The sequence below is a fragment of the Spermophilus citellus genome (genome assembly GCF_964194105.1).
Source record: "Spermophilus citellus genome assembly, chromosome: 2".
In the NCBI taxonomy this organism is placed as follows: domain Eukaryota; kingdom Metazoa; phylum Chordata; class Mammalia; order Rodentia; family Sciuridae; genus Spermophilus; species Spermophilus citellus.
Genome location: NC_138183.1, coordinates 7,696,631 through 7,719,491, shown reverse-complemented (window position 1 = coordinate 7,719,491; position 22,861 = coordinate 7,696,631). Strand labels below are relative to the sequence as shown.

General features: G+C 46.6%; 2 protein-coding genes across 4 annotated transcripts in view; one reads left to right on the top strand and one right to left on the bottom strand.

Moving 5' to 3' along the window:
- Nucleotides 1–339: 339 nt before the first annotated feature.
- NAIF1 (nuclear apoptosis inducing factor 1) lies at nucleotides 340–4,987 on the bottom strand. Its single transcript, XM_081262318.1, has 2 exons — nucleotides 4,292–4,987; nucleotides 340–2,590 (listed from the first exon to the last, which is right to left on the bottom strand). Exons 1-2 carry the CDS (start codon nucleotides 4,800–4,802, stop codon nucleotides 2,118–2,120), a joined length of 984 nt encoding a protein of 327 aa, XP_081118444.1. The 5' UTR covers nucleotides 4,803–4,987; the 3' UTR covers nucleotides 340–2,117.
- Nucleotides 4,988–5,919: 932 nt separating this feature from the next.
- The window catches only part of SLC25A25 (solute carrier family 25 member 25), a 35,268-nt gene continuing 18,326 nt past the window's right edge, over nucleotides 5,920–22,861 (top strand). For 2 of the 3 annotated variants that reach the window (XM_081280854.1, XM_081280860.1), the window contains exon 1: nucleotides 5,920–6,288. In XM_081280854.1, the coding sequence (XP_081136980.1) occupies nucleotides 6,031–6,288 (258 nt within the window). In that variant the 5' untranslated portion in view covers nucleotides 5,920–6,030. The remainder of the gene's footprint in view (nucleotides 6,289–22,861) is intronic. The other variant, XM_081280855.1, reaches the window with a different exon arrangement.

Here is a 22,861-nt window from a genome sequence, read left to right as displayed (position 1 = left end):
GAGTCTATCCTAGGTGAGACCCGGGATTAGTTCCTGTCCCCCTAGGTTTGAAACACTGCCCTAACCCAGGAATAGGCAGACTTTTTCTGTAAAGAGCCAGAGTAATAAATACTTCTGGTTTTGTGGGCCAGATGTCTCTGTTATAGCTCTGTTATTACAACTCTGCTATTACAACTCTACTATTACAGCACAAAACAGTCACATATTTATAGATGAATAGGTGTGCCTGTGTTCCAATAAATTTTTTTTTTTTCCGAAATAGGTGGTAGGCATGATTTGGACTGTGGGCCATAGTTGGCCAGCCCTTGTTCTCTTCTACATATAGCCAATAAAGACACAGAGATATGTGTATAAAAAAGCGGTATTTCTTTAATTTAAAATTACGACCTGGAAAGAGCAAGTCAGTTTAAGTGATCCAGGCTTCCTCCTTATACTCAAATGGAACAGATGCGATACTGGCTCAGATTTCCAACCCTAGAGAAAAACCAAACCAAGTCACCAATCCTTAGTAAGTCTCTGTGGCATTCTGGCCACACTGAGGAGAACTTTCCTTCCGTCACCTCCTGGGGCTGACCTGCTCCACCTCCCTGTAGCTGGCCTCCACAGAGAAGGTGACAGCGAGGCTGTCTTCAGGCCTCACAACACTGGGGGTGAGCAATCCTAAACACACATGCCTAGAAAGACAGTGTGGCCACTTGTTTAGCTGAGCTCTGGAGCCTTGGGATGTGACTATCGGTCACATGTGGCCCAGACACCAGCACCAAAACGGCAAGGTTGGAAAACGGGCGGGGTAGGGGAAGATGTGAGGGCCTGGGAAGTCCATGGTGAGTCTGAAAATGAAACAGACAGCTGCCATCTGGGAAGATCCTGACAAACGTCTGGGTTGGCAAAGCCAAAAGAACAGCACTTCCGTCAGCCCTCCAAGGCGCTGCTCTTCCAGGGCCCAGAAATTCAAAGGGTCCCACCTGTCAGATGGGCTTCACCTCTCTCACCTCTTACATTCAAGGTCAGTTGAGGCTTCGGACTCACTCAGAGGGAGTCTCGCAAGAACACGAGGAGGCACTGGTGTTAAGCGTGGTAAGAGAAGAGTCCAGGGTGGGATTCTGAGCTGGGTGGTTTTTCCTGCACTAAATTTTGAAATGTGGTCCTCAGAGAGGAAAGGAGGATGGGTGTGGTCCAGGGCAGCCCTCTTGGAGTTCTTCCCAGGAGGGATCACGTACAGCATACAGAATAAATACAACTGACAAGAAGAAGGCTTCTGAAAAAGCCCGTGACCAGCCCCAATCCTCCGTGGTGGGTAGTGGGGTGCCCAGACAGCACACCAGCTTGCTTTCTCTAAAGTTGACAGCACCCAAAGCTGACCTGAGTCAAAAGCTCTCAGGGCAAACCACCAAGGGGCCTCCCAGAGATGCCTTGAAAAACCAGAGTGTGTCCAACCAGCTCAGGCCACATCCAGCATTCCTGAGCCAGGCTGGCTGCATACTGAGTCACTGCAGAGGTGTCCCTGGGCACTACCAGGGCTGGTTCTGTGTCTGGGGTGGGATGGGGGATGGGGCACAGCAGTAAGGAGAGTCCCCTGAGAACTGAGGCCCAGTAGGAAGGGGAAAGAGGCCGGGTTTCCTCCTCAGGCTCAATGGAGCTGCCTCCCACGGGAGGAAGGTGTTATTGCCCTCCTGCCAGCACCACTGAAGGGATCCTACTCAAAAGTATGGCACTTGCGTGGGGCAGCTCGGTACAGAGCCCCAGATGGCTATGCTATGGCCCCCACTGAGAGAACTGACATTTCCTTACAGTTGCCCTAGACTGAGTCTGGGTCATGTCCCAAGCTCTGGTTCATGAAAACACATTTCCTGTCACCAGGACAGGTGACCCCCAGCGAGCCAATCTTCTGGATCTGAGCGAGGCAGCTCCAGTGGTAGGAGTAAGGGAGCTTGGGTCCCAGGAGCCCAATGAGTTCCTCTTCCCCATCTCCTTCATTTCTCAAAACAGTGGACCCTCAAATGTCTATCAAAGAAGGAGCTGTCCATGTTACATGCCCAAGGACAATCACAGAAGCCACTTATAAGACCCCAGAGGTTTCATCCAATCCTGGCAGAAGGCTGGCTCAACTCTGATCCTCACTGAATGATGGTGTCTGGCTGTCCATTCTGGGCCACCTGTCCAGGGTCAGAAGTGGGGGTTGGGTTGGGCGTGTTGCTCTGCAAGTAGCGGCGAAAATCTTTGATCATGGGCCGGAGGACCTGGATGAGGACACTCAGGGCTGCCTGGGTGCCCTCCATGGCCTGGGCCTGGCGCTCCTGGGCACAGGCCTGTACCTCCTGGGAGCGGCGGATCATCTGCAGCAGGTCGTTCTGCTGCTCCAGGTGCTGAGCAATCTCCTTCACGTGCAGATTGGTGACCCGCTGCTCCTGGATCAGCTTGGCAGAGTTGAGGGCGATGCGGCTCTTGAGGGCCTGCGGCTTGACTGACGTGTCCGTGTGCTGGGCCATCATCTCCATAGGGGCCTCAGCTGGCAGGGGTGGGGGAGCCTCAGCCGTGCAGTACTCCACCACTCCCTCCTCCAGCGTGTGATAGGTGGTCTCTGTGGGGACTGCAGGGAAGAAAGAGCCAAAGCAGTGGAGGTCACCTTCTGGAAGAAATGCAGCTGGCCCTACAGGGTGGGGAGGAGGCCATTAAGCCCTGCTCTGGAGGGAGATGAAAGGGAATTCAGGCCTCTCCTGGCTTTAGAGTTATTCATATCTAATCCAGAATCTAAGAGGTTCAGGATCTTAATCTACTGGTAGCCAAAGGGAAGCCCTAAATCTGGCAAAAGCGAAAATACCAATAATAATAGTTGCAAAAAATTTAGAGTACTTACTATGTGCCAGGCACTTTGTACTGTTTCGCTTGTTGAATGCTAATATAGACACTGTCACTTTCATTTTCAGAGATGAGCAAAAAGACTTGAACATGGTATGATTTGCCTAAGATCACCCAGCTCATTCAGCAGAGCCAGAAAGCAAACCCCAGGTCTCCCCAAACCGGAGTACAACATGCTCATAACCAGGGCCCTGGGCTGCTTCTAGCTAATAAGGCATCTTAGGAGGCAGAGTCAATGCTCCCTGATGTGCCAGCACACAGAAGGTATCTTGAGGGCACTTTCTATGCAGCTGCTTGCAGGTGCACTGGTCCTACCTCCTTTTATGTTTTCTTGACTTCCAAGTTCTTTGTGCTCAAGCAGAAAAGGAGATGGGAATGGGGAACAGGACAGTAGTAGCTGAAGTGCCCAGTACATGTTTCCCTGTCTGTTTAATTGCCTTGGTCCATGGGATTCCTAAACATATTTCCTGTTCTAGAACCACATCTGATTTAGATCAGTGTTTGCTCCCCTTTTCCCACCTTGATATGTACTTGGGGAATATGACACTGCAGGGGTATGGCACCCCCACATACACTCAAGTCCACCAAGGCCAACTGGGAATCACTGGTTGCCACAAGTCAGAGCCCACGAAGAAGCAGAGTTCATAGTCACAGGCATAATCTCTTATCTGAACTACAAAATCCAACTCAAGTTAGTTCTGCTGAGAACTTCTGAAGGGATTCTAGGTGGGCTGTATGGGCCTCCATGCATGTGAGGTCAATCTCCTCCATCCTTCACTGCCAACATCAACAGTGTGTTCCCACCCCACCAGAAAGCCATCTTCCTTTTGTGAGTCCTTGGGTTTCCCTGCCTGTTAGTGAAGCTATTCATATATGGGTCTTACATTCCCTATTAGAAAATAAGTGGCCTATATTTCAAGTGGTAATGCTGATGCCCAACATAGGGTCTGGCATAGATTGAGTGCTAATGTTTGATGAATGAATGAGTTAGTAGGTTAGCAGCAGGAACATTCACCACACTGAAAATAGAATGTCTATCCAGAATGGATACATCCTTTGGGTAGTTTATTCCCCACGTAGATCCTGGTTGCCTGCTATATGCCAGATACTGTGATAAGTCCTGTGGGCATACACAGTCTGTCTTCAAAGACCACACAGTTCAGCAAGTGGAGATAAGTCACGGACACAAATGGTGGCCACACAAAGTAGAGAGCTATTCAACTAGTGAGAATGCCAAACTGCACGCTACCTATGGCAGTCCCAAAGAGAACAGAATTGCTTCTGTCTGGGAAGTGCTTGGAAGGTTTCATGTTCTTCCAACATCCCAACCTAACCTCTGACCCTTGGCAGCCAACCTTATCCAGGCTCTCCCAGTGTTTGCTGGCCCTTCCCATTTATGCACAAACGGAACTGGGCAGGGGAGGTCACTCACTCTGTGTCAGGGTGACCGTAGCTGCGGCTGCAGTGGCCGCGGGTCCAAGGGCCACTGGGTGGATCTCTGTGGAACTGGGCAGACTGATGATGGTGGCCTCACCCAGCAGGTTGCAGATGCGTTGTTGCATGGGGGTCAGCAGTACAGGAGCTACAGCTGGGCCACTGCCAGCACCGCCACCTCCTGTCCCAGGCCCACCAGCTCCACCTTCCTCAGTGGGGCCTGGGGCCTCGCCACCCTCCACGGCGGCCCGGACCTGGGCAACCTTGCGACGGACCTCGGTTTTGAGGTCAGACCACTTCTTCTTGACCTCGGGCAGCTCCCTGCGGCAGGTGGCCACGGCATTGACCCTTCTCAGAATGCCATGCCAGGCCGCACTCTTGGCGGCCAGGGGGACCCCAGCGTTGAAGTGGTTCACCAGCAGGTGCTTCTTCAGCTCCAGCTCCTCCACGATGATTTCTACCTCCCGCTCTGAGAAGTTCATCTTTCTCTTCTTGGCTGGGACAGCCATGGCCTCTCCTATCCCCTCTTTTTAAAGAAATTATAATACCTTCTAGTGCTCCAATTCCCTTCTCTTCTTCCTCAGCCTCGCCCCTTACCCACCCCCCCTTCAGGGGATAGGCCGGGCTTGCTCAAGGCCAAGCACCAGGCCTTAGGTAACCCCCCTCGCTACGCAAAATGCGTAGGGCCCAGCACCGACCGGCCCGGCCGCTGCCAGCCAGCTGCGTAATGGCTTCCTGAATCTGCCTCTTCCGCCGGGGCATGCGGAGATCCGCCCACTTTCCTTCTTCCCGCCCCCCAGCACTTCTCCAGGGGAACCCGCCTTCCTGGTTGGTCGCGGCTCGAATATCGCGTCGATCTTTAGGTTCTTTAAGTCTGTCATTCAGTTGAAGGGCACGCCTATTTACTGGAAATAGCTTAATCATTGGTCTAAGGGTGTGTCTGTCGTCCAGAGCACTCCGCCCACCTAGCTTTTATTCACTTCCATTGGAAAACCTTTCTGTCGTTCAATTATTAGTATCAAGACGATTACGCCGTTAAATTCAGCTATTTTATTGGTGTTTTAGGGAATTATACTACTAAAACTTCCTCCGGAGTTTTAAATCACTACTAAATCATCCTCCGGAGGATACCTAGTGCTTTCGGCTTTGAACCTTGGCCAATTAATTTTTAATTCCACTCGAGAGCGAAAACTCTGCTTGTAACTTCAGTTCACAACTGCTGTCACACAAATCCTATTCCCCTCCGCAGGCTACGATCTCTCCGTACATGACCACTCCTCCCATCCTTACAATTCCGCAGTCTAACCAGCGGTTCTCAATGGAAATTGGACAAGGGACCTTCTGCCTGCCAATCACAAGACTTCCGCCTATCGCAGCGAGATTTTCTCTCAGGCCTGTCTCAGCCAATACCTGCCTTCCTCAGTTTGAATCGGCCCCAGGCCGAGCGAGGGTTGGCTCCGCCCTCTCCATTCAGCCCGGCAGTCCTCAGGGAAGGCTCCGCCTCTCAGACATCCTCCGGGCTGCCGTCCGGGCCTGTGACTGGTCCGTAGTGCGCTTGGGGGCGTGGCTACCAAAGAGGCGCTCGGTTGGGCGGGGCTCCCGGAAGCTGCCCCTCCCGCCAGCTTGCCGGCTTCTCTGAGCCCGCGCTCGCTGTAGGAGAAAACCCGGCGTGCTTCCGCGCAGTCCCTGTCGGCCCGCCGCCCCCGCCCGGCGCCCGTCGCCCCTGCCTCGCGCCCGATGGTGAGCAGTGTGTTGTGCCGCTGCGTGGCCTCCCCGCCGCCGGACGCCGCCGCCGCCGCCTCGTCGTCTGCTTCGTCGCCGGCGTCCGTGGGCGACCCGTGTGGCGGCGCCGTCTGCGGGGGCCCCGACCACCGGCTGCGCCTGTGGAGCCTCTTCCAGACGCTCGACGTCAACCGCGACGGCGGCCTGTGTGTCAACGACCTGGCGGTGGGGTTGCGGCGCCTGGGACTACACCGCACCGAAGGCGAACTCCGGGTAAGGAGCGTGCGCCGTCCGCGCGGGCGAGGAGAGAGCCCCCGGGACGTCCGGGTGACAGTTCTGGCTGCTGGGGACACGTCTGAACGTCAGGCTTCTCTGGCAGCCCTTGGGACTGGGAAGTGGTCTGGGTGGACGGTCGTCCCTTTGAACTGGGCAGGACCCCTGGTGGGGCAGGTAGTCCCCCCTGACTGTCAGATGGACGCCCCGTGCTTGGGCTAGGCAGAAAGGCTTGTCGTGGGCACCCTCCGGACCTTCTGATAAGCAAAAAAGCCCCTTCCCGTCAGGGGCGTTCCCCAAAGTGTGCCTTTGTCACCTCATGATCTCAAGGCCTAGCTTGACACCCCGCTTAGTGGGTTCATCCATCCATTGTACCCCCTCTCTCCTTTTCCTCTCTTGTTTCCATGCCACCATGGGCCCTGATCTGGTTCCTCTCAGAAGCATGTGGGAGTCTGGAAAAAATGGGAACTGGGGTTTCAGGCAGATCTGTGTGGATGTGGGTGGTGAGACTGACAGGTCTCGTGGTTGAAGCTCATCTCCACTGCTTATCCGGGGACGTGGATCGTGATCCCTTGCAGAGTTGGAGTGCGCCTGGAATGAAAGAATCTGGGGCAAATGCTTGCTAAAAGTGAAAATGTGGTTCACCTGAGAAGGGAGTGGGCCCCTGGCAGAGATCGTGTAGACAGGGCCAGAGAAATGACCAATCTCTGGGCTTGCTGCCCTTTCTGTATAAGAAAGCCTGGAGCAATACCTTTTTCTTCTTTTCTGTCTCATGGTATGTTTTTCGGTTTGACTTTGTATCAAACCTTTCCAAATTTTTCCGTTTTTATGGCTTAGCCTGATTTACTACCTGGTGTAGGACTGATGAGTATTTTATCTAGTAATCTCTTTCAAAGTTAGTTTGGGCTATTTGTACAAACAACAGTTAGAGAATCTTACAGTCAAGTGTGAAGAAAATCTGGTAAAATGCCAGTAAATTAAGCCAATTTGTTGGTCTGGTGGTTGTACATAAGATGTTTTTAACTCATGTCCAAGATAATCTTGGATCAACATCCAAGGTATTTAACTTACTTAGGATCAACCTAGGAAGACCAAGGGTAACACTGCAACATAGATTCCCTGGGTTAAGTCCAAGAGACAAAAAAATTTTTCCAGTTCTCAGAAGAGACAAGTTTTAAATTTTTTCTCCCTTAAGTCAGTTTTATGCAAAATAGTGTTGTGGGCTGGAGATTTCCCCATAGAAATCAAATGAGCAAATTACCTGAAAAAACTAGGGTGGCCAAGCTGGGAAGGTTCCAGGAGATCTGGGCCCAGGTGAACCTTTCTGTTCTTATGAACCTACTTACTTGGCATATACTGCCAGGCATAGTGAGGACATCTGGCTGCAGGAGGGTATCCAGTGTTTATATCAAGCTTGGTGGTTCAACAGGAATCACAATGTTCTGGCAATTCATGGCACATCTGATATTGATCCTGATGCATATCTTTGGAAGTGAATTTGCCTAAGGGCAAATAAGGAAAAAGTGATCATTCTTCCCAGTCTAAAAGAAAACCTTTTTGATTAATCAAAGGGAACTTAGCCCTTTGGGTCATCCTGATTCCAAAATCTTTGACTCTAAGTTAAGTCTTTGATCTAAGTTCTCTGATACAAAACTTTATTTGGTGCTAGGATGAAATCCAGGGCCTTGATCATGCTATGAAATACTACTTCTGTCTTATTTTTATTCTTTTGTGGTGTTGAAGATTGAACCCAGGGATTCTCTACCACTGAGCTACATTCCCAGCCTTTTTATTTTTTATTTTGAGACAAGAGTCTTACTAAATTGATGAGCCTGGCTGTGAACTTGGAATCCTTCTGTCCTCACTAACCCCAGTAGCTGGGATTACAGGAAGTGACACCATGCCTTTTTTATTCTTTTGAGAGGTTAAGTATGGATTTGATTTCTACAACTCTTTTTTTTAAAATATTTTTTAGTTGGTATTGGACACAATACCTTTACTTAATTTATTTATTTATATGTGGTGCTGAGGATCGAACCCATGGCCTCACATGTGCAAGTACTCTACCACTGAGCCACAACTCATCCCCTCTTTTTTTTTTTTTTTTTTTTTTTTTAAAGAGAGAGGAGAGAGAGAAAGAGAGAGAGAATTTTCAATATTTATTTTCTAGTTCTCGGCGGACACAACATCCTTGTTGGTATGTGGTGCTGAGGATCGAACCCGGGCCGCACGCATGGCAGGCGAGCGCGCTACCGCTTGAGCCACATCCCCAGCCCCCCCTCTTTTGGTTTTTGAATAAGCTAAATTGTAATATAGCTTTAAGAAAGAGATTAGAAATGATGCATTTTATTAGTTTATTACCTGTAAAGGAGCACGAGGTAGTCCCATGGAAAATGTTTTTGTGTATTAGGGAAAAATATCTGCCTTTTTGTAAATAACTGGGGAACAGGAAGACACCCTGCCTCATGTACCCCTGTGCCACTTCCTGTTAAAATGTCATTAGTATTAGCAGCCTACAGAAAAGGCATTGCTACAGTTTTGCCCAACTGGAAGGAGTGAAAGAATCTGGAGGCCCTTTGTTGGGCTGGGGTGGTAGCTCAGTGGTAGAACGCTTGCCTAGCATGTGTGAGGCACTGGGTTCGATTCTCAGCACAACATATAAATGAGTAAAATAAAGATTCATTGACAACCAAAAAAAAAGGGGGGGGAGTCTTTTTTAAAAAATATTTATTTTTTAGTTGTAGTTGGGTACAATACCTTTATTTTATTTATTTATTTTTATGTGGTGCTGAGGATCGAACCCAGGGCCTCTCACGTGCTAGGTGAGTGCTCTACCACTGAGCCACAACCCCAGCCCAAAAAAGGGGTCTTTGCCATGGGAACAGGTGTTGGAAAAACTACACATTGGAAGCTGCTTCCTATGACCCAAGTGAGGCCAGCCAATCTGAGATACAGGGTTTGTACAAGAGTCCTAGCTGACTGCTTATCAGTGGGTGATAGATGAATGAACCCAGGCCATGTGATTCCACAAAGCCTCCTGCTAGCTTATAACAGCCTGGGGTCAAGTTTTCTTTAAAAATAAATAGCAAGTTTTTGGTCTGCCTTCCTTGCAGAAGAGGCTGGGACAGAGAAAAATGACTTAAAATGGAAGTAGGGTGGAGACTCATGGCAGCCAGCCAGGGAAATTTTCTTTGTAAAGGGCATGTAAGAAAGAAGCCTGTCCTAGGACCAAAAAAAAGGGGGGGGGGAGGGTTTTTTAAAGAAAGAAAAAGGATGAGGACAACAGTAGTAACTTTGGAAATAAGACTCTGCTGGGGCTAATTATAGCATTGACTATTTTGGGCATTTTCATGTGACCAAACAAAATCTTTGTCTTAAAACAAATTTTAAACATAGGTTAGAACTCAACCAATTAGAGGAAGAAAGGAAGCAGTGTTACATGTAAACAGTTGTCTCCCTAGCTGAGGCTTGGGGCTCCACAGGGGGCTGGTGTTTAACATAGGTGAATATTCTAGATGATGCTGTGGTGAGTTGCTGACCTAGAGACTTGCATGCACGCCATCTAGATCAAGCCCCACAGTAAGGCAGTAAAATGATTCTAGCCTATTTGACAAGGGAAAGAACAGCCATTCAAAGAGATGATGATGTTGGGCTCAGTCAAATGCCTATAGTCCCAGCGACTCAGGAGGGTGAAGCAAGAGGATTACACATTCAAGGCCAGCTTCTGCATCTTTGATCCTGTCTCAAAATAAAAATAAAAAAGGCTGTGGGGGATGTAGCTCAGTGGTAGAGCGCCCCTGGGTTCAATCACCAGGGCCACAAAACAAAACAAAAAATATAGTGAAAGAACTTCAAAAATCATTTGGCCAGGAGGGAATTAGACCAGAGAAGGCACTGGAACCTTCTGATTGCAGCTTCTCTCTCTTTTAACTACCAGTTGTTTCTTTTTGCCTAAACACTTCACCCTAAGCCTAAGAAAACTATTTAGAACCATAGCTTTTGTTCCAAAGTATAAGTTTCAGGAATGCCAATGCTTCCCCTATCACAGAATGATAACCCACCCTTCCCTGTTTCTCTCCTTGACCCCAGAAGTGTGCACACGAGGCAGCCCTCTGCCTTGAGATAATAGAAGGGAAGCTCGTTAATGGCCACCTGGTGTTGCTTCATCAGACAGTACTGTTGAACTCTAACTTTTTCATGTCTGGCCATTTGTGGTAAGGATATTTACCCCAAATAGGCAGACTCAGATAAGATGGTCTACAGAAGAAAAGAGCCTTTTTCATGGAAAAGGGTAGGCAACATTCCCAATAGTGTAATGGCCCATTAGAAGAGAACAATGCAGTTTGCAGATTGGATTGAGCTCCTTTGTTAAATTGTTATATTGTGTTATATTGTTGCAAAATCGGTTCCTGGCTCAAAGTCATGATTTATAGAGTCAACTAGAAGATAATTCTTAAAATGAAATCAGGCATAGTGTCCCACACCTGTAATTCCAGCTACTTAGGAGGTTGCGGCAGGAGGATCCCAGGTATGAGGGCAGCCTTGGCAATTTAATGAGACTGTATCTCAAAATAAAAATTAGAGCCAGGCATAGTGGCACAGGCCTATAATCCCAGAGGCTCTGAAGGCTGAGGAAGGAGGATTGCGAGTTCAAAACCAGCCTCAGCAACCTAGTGAAGCCATGTCTCAAAAAAGGGCTGGGGATGTGGCTCAGAGGTTAAGAACCCCTGGGTTCAGTCCCTGGTACCTAAATAAATATATTAGAAAGGGCTGGGGATATAGCTGAGAGGTAGAGCACCCCTGGGCTCACTCCCCAGCACTGAGGAAAAAAAAATGATGTTTGGAAACATGGAGTCAGGTACCTTGACCCTAAAACCAAGTAATAATAAGAATATACCAGAGTCCTTTCAGTCTGAAGCTTCAGCCAGAGAAATTCCTTTGATGTTAAGAGTCATTAATTGTCAAGTCTCACAGAAATCTCAGGGGAATGAGGCAGGCATATTTTGCTGGTATTCATTTCTGATCCATCTAAATACGTGGGATGGAATCAGCGAACAAAGCAGTTTTTATGTAGCACTAGTCTCATGGCACTGTGTCTGCACAGACTTTATTTTTAACCACTTCTTATTAGAAGCTGGGGATTGATTTAGTCCCTGTAGTCCTCCCCACCATCCAGCCTTCCACCCCAAGTGAAATTGTCCCTCTTGTGTCATCCTTCAGGGACGGTCAGCCTTACCAGAGTCACTGTTGGTTCTTTATCTGAAATACTGTGTCTGCTGCTCATGAGTCCTGAGAGTACCGCTAGGGCCAACACGGAAGAGGGATCTAAGAGTCTATAAGAATCTGAAAACCTGCATTTTTCTATAATCCCCTGTAAAAACAGGTGGCGTCATGCACACTTGACGGGACACCCTGTCCATACCTTTTGTGGCTCCCTGGGCTGAGGTAATGAACCCTGGAATTTAGTAGTACACACTTTGCGAGGACTTGGCTGGGCAAAGGAAGCCAGTCAACAAAAGAGGTTGAATTTTATGATCCATCCATGTGAAAGTCCAGAATGGGGTAGCTGTAAAGGGACATGGAGAGATAGTAAGGTGATAAGCAAGGGCTGTGGGGCATTTTTTTTTTTTTTTTGGTACAAGGGATTGAACCTAGGGGTGCTTTACCACTATGCCACATCCCCATCCCCCCCCTTTTTTTTTAAGAGAGAGAGGGAGAGAGAGAATTTTTCAATATTTATTTTTTAGTTTTCAGCGGACACAACATCTTTTTTTTATTTGTGTGTGGTGCTGAGGATCGAACCCGGGCCGCACGCATGCCAGGCGAGCGCGCTACCGCTTGAGCCACATCCCCAGCGCACCCCCCCCCCCTTTTTTGTGGTTAAAAAATTTATTAATTTTTATTTAGCTGTCACCAGTGGGACACATTACTATATTAGATCAAGTCAGCTATCCACAATTTTAATCTTCTAATGATTTGTTTGACTCTTGGACACAGGAAGAGATCCCATCCCTTTTTAATTTATTTTTTGAGACCAGGTCTTGCTAAGTTGTTTAGGGCCTCTAAATTGCTGAGGCTGCCTTTGAACTTGCCATCCCCTCCTACCTCAGCCTCCTGAGTTGCTGGGATTATAGGCGTGTGCCACTGTGCCTGGCTTACTGTGGGAATTATTTTTGAGGTGATGATAATGTTCCCAAGTTTGCCATGGTGATGGTTGCACATATCTGTGAAGATACTGAAAACCACTAAATTGTATACTTTATTTGTATCTTTTTCAGCACTGGGGATTGAACCTAGGGTATTATGGTTTGGATGTGAGGTATCCCACAAAAGCTCACATGTGAGACAATGTAAGAAGGTTCAAAGGAGAAATGATTGGGTTGTGAGAGTCTTAACCCAATCGGTGGAGTAATCCCCGGATAGGGATTAACTGAGTGGTAACTGAAGTGGTAGGATTTTTTTGTTTGTTTGTTTGTTTTAAAGAGAGAGTGAGAGGGGGGGAGAGAGAGAGAGAATTTTTAATATTTATTTTTTAGTTCTCGGCGGACACAACATCTTTGTTGGTATGTGGTGCTGAGGATTGAACCCGGGCCGCACGCATGCCAGGGGAGCTACCGCTTGAGCCACATCCCCAGCCCGAAGTGGTAGGATTTGACTGGAATATAATTTTATATATTTGTATTTGGCAAGTGGAGTTTCTCTTTGCTTCCTATCTCATGTGAGCTGCTTCCCTTTGCCACACACTCTGCCATGATGTTCAGCCTCACCTCACGCCCCAAGGAATGGAGCCGGCCTTCTATGGACTAAGACCTCTGAAACTGTGAACCCACAAATAAACTTTTCCTCCTTTAAAGTTGTTCTGGTCTGATCTGTTAGTCACAGTGGAAAAGCTGACCAAAATATATACTTAGGTATCACCAAACAATACCCCTAGTCCTTTTTTTATTCTTTTTTTTTTTTTTTTGGTATTGAGGATTGAATCCAGGGGTACTTTTCCACTGAGTTATATCCCCCCTTTAAAAAAAATATTTATTTTTCATTTTTTGGTGGACACAACATATTTTTTTTTTTTATATGGTGCTGAGGATCGAACCCAGCGCCCCGCGTATGCCAGGCGAGCACATTACTGCTTGAGCCACATCCCCAGCCCCAAGTTATATCTCCCTTTTAATTTTTATTTTGAGGCGGAGTCTCATTAAATTGCTGAGGCTGGCCTCAAATTTGCAATCCTCCTGCCTTAGCCTCTCAAGTCACTGAGATTACAGACATGCACCACCACGCCCAGCTGAGTTGTGCACTTTAAATAGGTGATTGTATGGTATGGTTTAAATGTTCCTTTGGCTACTGTTTCCTATCTGTGACTCACCCCCTCAAGGTCTTTCTTTTCTTATTAGAAACATTATGGTGGTATGATGGTATGAATACTTACTTCATAAAGTGTTTATGTGGATCAAATAAAAGTGTATAAAGAAGCCAGGCACAGTGGTGCACACCTGTAATCCCAGCAACTGGACTGAGGTAGGAAGATCACAAGTTCAAGGCCAGACTGGGAGACTTAGTGAGACCCTGTCTCAAAGAAAAATAAAAAGGGCTGGGATGTATCTTAGTGGTAGAGCACTCCTGGGTTCAAGCCTCAAAACTGCTAAATAAATAAAAATATAAAGAGCGAGGGCTGGGGATGTGGCTCAAGCGGTAGCGCGCTTGCCTGGCATGCGCGGGGTGCTGGGTTCGATCCTTATCATCACATAAAAATAAAATAAAGATGCTGTGTTCACCGAAAACTAAAAATATTTTAAAAAAATTTTCTCTCTCTCAAAAAAAAAAAAAAAAAAAAAAAAAAGAGCCAGTGCAGTGTCTGATACATTGGTGTTCATTTCCAGGTAACTTTTCTCCCCTGTGGCTCTTTGAGAATACGATGCCCAGAATTGGTTAGAATCACCTACCTTCTGCTCCCAGTGAAGAATGGAAGGCAAGGGAGGGCAGAGTCTAGGCACACGAGTGATGTGAGGATCACAGGATGAGGTGCCCAGGAGGGCACATCTCACATCTGCAATCTGGAGCAGTTTGGAGGAGGACATGGGCTGTGGGAAGACTGGATGTTGGGGAGATGAAAACAGGAAAGAAACTCTAAAACCTTAAAGTCGCAGAGTCACTCTGTTTACACATATGGATGTCATTGGTCCACACTTTTCCTGGAACAGAGAAGGGCTTCACAGCCTGTTGTTACTGCATAAGCCACGTAAGCCACGGAGGATCTTTCCTCAAACATGGAGTTGACTTTGAAGTTGGGAAAATGGGAGCCTCAAGTGGATGTTATCTCACTAGCCAGCATTCTTTGCAGAAGTGGGAGGGAGGCCCAGAGGTTAGGTTGGTTTAGGCCAACAGAGAACTAGAATCCAGGACTGACTCTGCCCAGTGTCATGAGCTGCACTGCCTTCCTCCTCCCACAGCTACAGGTGCTTGCCCCTAGCCACAGCTCTTCTCAGTTTATGACCTAGACATATCTATGCAAAATCCAGCTCAGCATATTAAGGCCCCTGAGGGTGCTCAGGAAGCAATGAATCCAAGGACAGGGGTCCTATTACTAAATATGGGATATAAAAGATCTGGCACAAAACCTGAAAAAGGTTATGATAAAAATGCATTTTCCTGGGGCTGGGGTTGTGGCTCAGTGGTAGAGCGCGCTTGCTTCACATGTGTGAGGCCCTGGGTTCGATCCTCAGCACCACATTAAAAAAAATAAATAAAACTAAAGATATTGTGTCCATCTACAACTAAGAAAAATTTTTAATAAGATGCATTTTCCTTGGGGCTGGGTTTGTGGCCCAGAGGTAGAGTGTTCACCTGGCATGTGCAGGATGCTGGGTTCCATCCTCATCCCCACATAAAGATAAATAAATAAAATAAAGGTATTGTGTCCAACCACACTAAAAAAAAAATCTAAAAGAAAGATGCATTTTCCTTTAAATAAATGAATAACAAAGGTAGACCAGAAGGAGCTGCCTGCCAGCTTCACATTCTTGGCTGGTTTTCCAGGAAGCAGGGGGTGAGTCAGGGCTCTGCAGGGACAATGAGAAAAGGACCAGGCAGCTGATGTCCTCCCATTGCCCCTGGCCTTGCCTTTCTCCCTGTCCCCCCTGATGAGACCTGTGTGAGAAAACCCCAAAGCCATTGAAATGCCAGTGGTGGGAAAAGCAGATAATCTGGGAAAGGGCAGTTTTGCTGTTTGCCCACTGGGGATGGAACCAGGGCCTCCTGCACTCCAGGCAAGTGCTCTCCGGCTAAGCCACATCCCCACCCCACAGGGTACTTTATTATTTTATTTTTATTTTTTTGGTACTGGGGATGGAACCCAGCCCTTTTCATTTTGGGGACAGGGTCTCCGCTGAGTCACCCAGGCGGGCCTGGGACTTTTGATCCTCCTGCCTTTGCCTCCCTTGTCCCTGGGATTAAGGCAGGCCCTCTGCACCCAGCCCAGAGGGTGCTCTAGATCACCAAGAGGAAGCCACTGCTAAACCCTCAGCTAGATGTGACACACCTGACTGTCAAAGACAGCTACTGTGCCCCCCTTAATTGATCTGTGGCCCCCACAGCCATTTGAAGCCCTGCTGTTGCTCTGGCTGAAGCCTGTGGCTTTGAGCTGAGTCCACAGGATGAGTCCAGGATGCTGGTGCTGGAACACTGTCAAAGTGTGTCCGGCTCAGTCCTCATGTTTCACAGGCCAGAGAGGTTGGAGTCCTATAAGGGCATGGTAGGGGACCTTAGAAGGACAAGGTGCCTGTGGTGCCCCGTAGTTATGCACTGAGACAAAGTTCACTTTTTTCTGTTTTCATTCACATCTTGGGTGTATTCTTTTGTTTGTTGGAATCTCTTCCTCTCTAACCTGTAGAAGGAAAAATAGGATCAGGGAGGTAAATTAAGTAGTTCTATAGTTAAAATTTCTTTTCTGAATTTTTTTGAAGCACTGGCCTGGTTTAAACATGTCATTTTGAGTTTTTTTTGTTATTGTTGTTAATATCTTTATTTATTGTTATATGGTGCTAAGGATTGAACCTGGTGCCTCACATGTGCTAGGCAAGCAGTCTGTCACTGAGCCCCAGCTCCAGCCCTAAACAGGTAATTCTTTTTTTTTTTTTTAAACAGGTAATTCTTAACACACAGTTCTCCCTGTTGCCCTCATACCCTGAACATCTATGTTGTCTATCTGCCCAGGGCAGCTGCTGGATGGGTTCCCCCTTTTCCTGTCCTTGACCTTACAGTGCTGGAGCAATGCAGAACAAGCAGCTGGGAGACAGCTCTGCCACTGAGCCACAATCCCCGCCCTGAGAGCATATTTGAATATTACATTCATAGACTTGAAAACTTGCAACTTAGTGGGTTACATTAACTGGTGGATTCATTTCAGCAGAGACTAAAACACACCTGCTACAGTTGTGCCCCAGAAATAGTAAATCATGACTATATGTCAATATATAAAAGATTCTTCAAAAATATTTTTGTCTCCTGTACCACTCTAAAAGACTTTGTAAAACGGTTTATCTCCTTACACATTTTGTACATTTGCCTTAAACATTTGTGTTTGTTGGTTTGGGTTTGGGGTTTGATTGAAACCGTAGAGCTGCAGGTTTGACTCATTCAAATGATGGAACGGGACCTTCCTGTGACCTCTTTGGCAGAGCCAGTCCTCAGTATCAAATCAGCCAAAGCAGCCTGGCTTTCTGTCAAGTAAAATCTGGCTTCATTTTTCAATTTAAAAATGTTCATAGATGGGCATGGTGACACAGGCCTGTAATACCAGCCACTTAAGAAACTGAGGCAGGAGGATCACAAGTTAAAGTCCAGCCTGGGTCTAAGTGAGACCCTGGCTCAAAGTTAAAAATTAAAGAGTCTGGGGATGTAGATCAGTGATAGAGTTCTTGCCTATTATGTGCGAGGCCCTGGGTTCCATCCCCAATATGGTTAAAAAAAAAAATTTAGTCTTCCCTTAGACTCGGGCAATATCTTACCTGAACGTTAATAGTTCTAAGATAGGTAGTAGGTATAGGTGATGAGGCTTGGAGGCTACTGTAGGAGTTGCCCATGGGAGGATTTCCGGACTGCAGTTGTCCTTCTGTGTGATGCTCTGGGTGATTTGGAAAAAGCCATTTGACTACTTCTCACTGCAGGTCTATTCCATTAGAACTTTTTTCTTCTGAAAAATATCATAAATCCTGTGAAACACATCTCCATTAAGTATTTTCTAGACTCCCAGAGGAGTGGATTACTGCTGCAGGTGATTAGCGTCAGCTTAACCAGGTTCAGGCATGGTAGGGTTCCACTTGCCAGCTCTGCCCCTGGGTGTGGGTGGTCCCTCATTCCCAAGAAGCTAAGTGTAATTAGAGTTGTACCATTAGAGTAATTGGCATGCAACCAAAAGAAACTGATCTTCTAGATACAGCTGGTTTAGGTGCAAGAAATATACTACATTAACCCCTGGGGAAATAAAAAACACAAGAAAACGTGTTTTGTTTTTGCAGTACTGGGATCCAGGAGCACTCTATACTGAGATATCCCCAGCCCTCTTTTAAATTTTGAAAGAGAGTCTCAGTAAGTTGCCCAGGCTGACCTCAAACTTGCGATCCTCCTGCCTCAGCCTCCCTGGTAGCTAGGAATATAGGCCTGTGTCACTGGGCCTGGTTGAAGTGTCTTAACCATAAACATTGGCAAAATATGCAGTTGAACATATTTCCATTTATCACTGTCTATCTATTGCTGGTCAAGGAAGATTTTAGGATAAATAAAGCATGGTGTTGTCGCTTATCTCATGTATTTTCTTTCTTGTTTACTTTGGGATTAATTTGTTCTTTTCTGGCTTAGAGTAGAAACTGAGGGGGCTGGGGATGTAGGTCAGTGGCAGAGGCCCTGGGTTCCATTCCTCGCACTGCAAGGAAAAAAAAAAGTGGAAGCTGAGGTCACTATCTCTTTTCTAATGTAGCTAGCTCTTCCTTATAAGGACTTCTTTGGCTGCATTTGACAAATTTCAGTATGTTGTGCTTTCATACCATTCAAAATACTTCCTAATTTCTCTTGATTTCTTCTTTGACATATGAGTTATTTAGAATTGTGTTTGGTTTCCAAATATTTAGGTATTTTCCAGATGCCATTCTGTCACTGATTTCTTTTTTTTTTAAAGGGTTTTTTTTTTTTAGAATTTTAATATTTAATATTTTATTTCTTTTTTTAGATTTCGGCGGACACAACATCTTTGTTTGTATGTGGTGCTGAGGATCGAACCCGGGCCGCGTGCAGGCCAGGCGAGCACACTACCGCTTGAGCCACATCCCCAGCCCTCACTGATTTCTAATTTAATTCCACTGTGGTCCAAGAGCATAATTTGTAGGAGTTGAATTCTTTTAAATTTATTAAGACTCAACGCCTATAATCCCAACAACTCAGGAACCCGAGGCAGAAGTTCAAGACTGGCCTCAGCTACTTGGCCAGACTGTGCCTCAAAATAAAAAGGGCTGAGTATGTAGCTCCTGGGTTCAGTCCCTAGTACACAAAATATAAAATAAACAGAAACAAAATTTATTGAGACTGGTTTTATGGGCCAGAATATGTTTAGAGTGCACTTGAGAAGAGGTGTAACTGCTGTTGTATTAATGCTGTCAGGTCAAGTGGGTTGCTAAGGTTATTCCAGACTTCTGTGTCTCTACTGGTTTTCTATCCACTTATTCTACCAGTTATTAACAGGGGTTACTGAGGGCTGTTAAAATTTACTGCAGGCTGGGTGTGGTGAGCACGCGGGTAGTCCAGCACTCTGGAGGCTGAGGCAGGAGTCTGAGACGTGCCTGTTCAATGTAGTGAGACCCCTGTCTCAAAGTAAATCAATAAAATCCTCTATACCTTGAACCAGTCTCCGCATTATTTTCTGTGTGTCCATTGGTCTTCATTCCCTTTCTCCTTTCTCTGTCTGTTGGTCACCTGAGCATTGTTTATGCACTTCATCTCTTCTGTTGACTTATTAGCTGGCTTTGTCACTGCCTCTCTCTCTGATGGTTGCTTTAGGGATTTAGTACACACCATTGGTTTACCACAGCCTACCCAGTGGGTGTGACACCACTGAACATGGTTTCAGCATCTTGAATGGTGCACTGTCAGCCCTCTCTACCCGAGGGTTCTGCATTCGTGGATTCAACCAACTGTGGATCGGAAACATTTTGGCGGGGGTGTCTGTACTGTATATGTACAGAGTTTCTCCTATGTCCTTATTTTGTAGACAACACAGTGTAACAACTGTGTAATACGCTTACATTCTGTTAGACATCATAAGCAGTCTAGAGTTGGCTGAAGGTATACAGAGACTGGGCATGGTGTCGCACGTCTGTAATCTCAGAGATTTAGGAGACCAGCTTACAAGTTTGAGGCCAGCCTTGGCAACATAGTAAGATCTTGTCTCTAAAAATAAAAAAGGACTGAGGGTGTAGCGCAGTGAGTGGTAAAACACCCCTAGATTCAATCTCTAGTGCCCAAATAAATAAAGTACATGAGAGGATGTGGCAAATGTCCTGCTGTTACGAGACTTGGGTGTCCGTGGACATTGGCATCCAGGAACCCTCCCCGGGATGCTGAGGGATGACCACACTTGTCCTTCCCTCCTCTCAGCCTTTGCTGTGGTTGTGGGTGTGCGTGTGTGTGCGCGTGCCAGTGATGGAGACTGAACCCAGGGCCTTGAGCGTGCTAGACAAGCAGTGCTCTACTTCTGAGCTACCAAGTTCCCCTTTTAAAATTTTGAGATAGGGTGTCTAAGTTGCCTAGGCTGGCCTTGAACTTTTTTTTGGTAGTGCTAGGATTGAACCCAGGGCCTTGAGCATTCATGCAAGGTAAGCACTCTTCTTTTTTTTTTTTTTTTTAAAGATAGAGTGAGAGAGGAGAGAGAGAGAGAATTTTTTAATATTTATTTATTTTTTTAGTTATTGGCGGACACAACATCTTTGTTTGTATGTGGTGCTGAGGATCGAACCCGGGCCGCACGCATGCCAGGCGAGCGAGCGCCCTACCGCTTGAGCCACATCCCCAGCCCCTAAGCACTCTTCTAACTGAGCTATATCCCCATCCCCAGCCTTGAACTTTTGATCTTCTTGCCCCAGGCTCCTGAGTTGCTGGGGTAACAGGCATGCACCTCTGCGCCCCACTTGTCCTGTGCTTTCCTACACATCTAAAGGCCTCTTTATTCACCCACATGGTTACCATTTCTGGTGCTCTTCCCCTGCCCTCCCCTCCCCCTTGGTTTGTTTTATTTGTTGTGTTGTTTTGTTTGCTCTACCGGGAATTGAACTCAAGGAACTCGACCACTGAGCCACATCCCCAGCCTTATTTTGTATTTTATTTAGAGACAGGGTCTCACTGAGTTGCTTAGTACTTTGCTGTTGCTAGGGCTGGCTTTGAACTCAAGATCTTCCTGCCTCAACCTCCCGAGCCAAAGGGATCACAGGCTTGTGCCACCATGACCGGCTCCTTCAGTTTTTGTATGTGTGAAAATTCTTCAGAGTGTGGACTTCTGGGCTGTCTGTCTGAGGAAGGCCCTGTTTTCTTAGCTTTGTTCCTCTGTATATAACGGATCTTTTCCCAGCTCTGGCTGTTTTAAAGATTCCCTCTTTATTGTTGGCTTTTAGAAATTTATTTGTAATGCGCCTGATTAGTTTATTTTAATATTTGTTGTGGTTGTGGTTTGTCAAGCATGTATTTGTGGTTTTCAGTAAATTTGCTGGGGGTGGGGGTTGGCTTTTTAAAATATATCCTCAGTCCCTCCTCCCAGGACTCCAGTTCCAGGTGTGTTAGTCTCTTTGCTGTCCCCACGTTTTTTTTTTTTTTTTTTTTTTCTGTTTCATTGGAAAGTTTCTGTTGCTGTCCTCAAGTTCATTACTGTTAAAACCATCAGACACTGTGGCTTTCCTCCAGAGTCTTCAGATCTACGGAGCCTGTTTGACATACTTGAACATTTCTCTTTAGCTGCTGCTTCTATCTATCTATCTATCTATCGAGGTGTTGGGATCGAACCTAGGACCTCACATATGTCAGGCAAACATTACCACAAACATTACCACAGCCCTCTTTTTAGCTTCTTGAACATAATGAATTACAATTATATTAACTTTTAGTTGTATTTATTTTTAAGAGGTGCTGAGGATTGAACCGAGCCTCACCCGTGCTCTGCCACTGAGCTACAGCCCTCCTCCCAACTATATTAACTGTGACGTCTGCACTAATCCTACCATACCTGTCATTTCTGGGCCAGCTTCAGTGGATTGATTTCTACTCTTGTTAAGGGTCACACTTTCCTGCTTCTTTGCATTCCTATTCATTTTTTACTGGACTTTACTTTGTTAAGTACTGGACATTTTTGTATTCCTCTAAATGTTCTTGACCTTTATTCTAGGTACAGTTATTTGGAAACAATTTGACTCTTTCAGGGCTTGTTTTGATTTGTGGGACAAGAATAGGGGCTTGGGAGGCTGAGGCGGGAGGATTTCAAGTTTGAGGCCAGCCTGGGCAAGTTAGCGAGACTCTGTCTCAAAATAAAAAGTAAAATGGGCTGGGGATGTGGCTGAGTGGTAGGGCCCCTGGGGCTCAGTCCCAGCATGGAGGAGTAGCCCAGCTGGTTTTGGTCCACTACAGAAGCAGAATCCTGTGAGTGGCCTTCCTGCACCTTCCTATATTGTGAGGTTTTCTAGTCTGGCTGGTGGGAACAGAAGTGACTTTAGCCCTGTGATCTGAATGGCGGCTTCCTCATACAAGTGTGACCCCAGGAGGACACTGGGCTGCTCCCCAGAGCCCTCTCTGTGCAGCTGTGTCCTCTTCAGTTCCCTATCCCGTGAACTCTAACTGTCCTGGGCTTCCTGTCTGCCCAGTAGCCCGGAAACTCCAGGCAGGAAGCTGGGGCTGGCCTTATCATGAGCATTTCTCAGGAAGCACTGTCCTTCTTTGCATGTGGTCCAGTGGCCTGAAGACATTGTTTCTTGTTTTGTCTGGGCTTCTTGTTATGGGCACAAAGGTGAATGTCCCTAGTACTTCCTGCTGGCTGGAAGCCAGTTTCGTGTTATGGAGAAGTCCATTCAGTTAAAAGCCACTAACCTACTAAAGAAGGGATTTTTCTTAATGTTTGTGGGTGAGAACTCAAAGCAGCACTGTGTCCTTCATTTCAGCAATAAACTAACTATGAGTTACTGAGTGTTCTGTGTACTCTGAGAGCTTTGTGTATTAGCTAGTCTAGTCTTTAATCAGCTCTGTGAAATAACAAAACTGTTCTGTCACTCTCCCCATTTTGTGTACAAGAGTAGCTAGGCACAGAGGGCTAGAGTAACTTAAATGAGGTCACACTGTCATGATCATGTTTGGATCCAAAGATTGCACATTCCGTCAGCATACAAAACTGCTTCCTATCTAAGTTTGTTCTGTTTATTGACAGGCAGCTGATACAGACACCAGCATTTTCAAAGCAAGCATTGAGGGGCCCTATCTGTTATTTTCATAGAATCCCTTAATGGTGCCCATATTGTAAGAATCGTGGTACTCTTTTTAGCAGCTGTGCAGC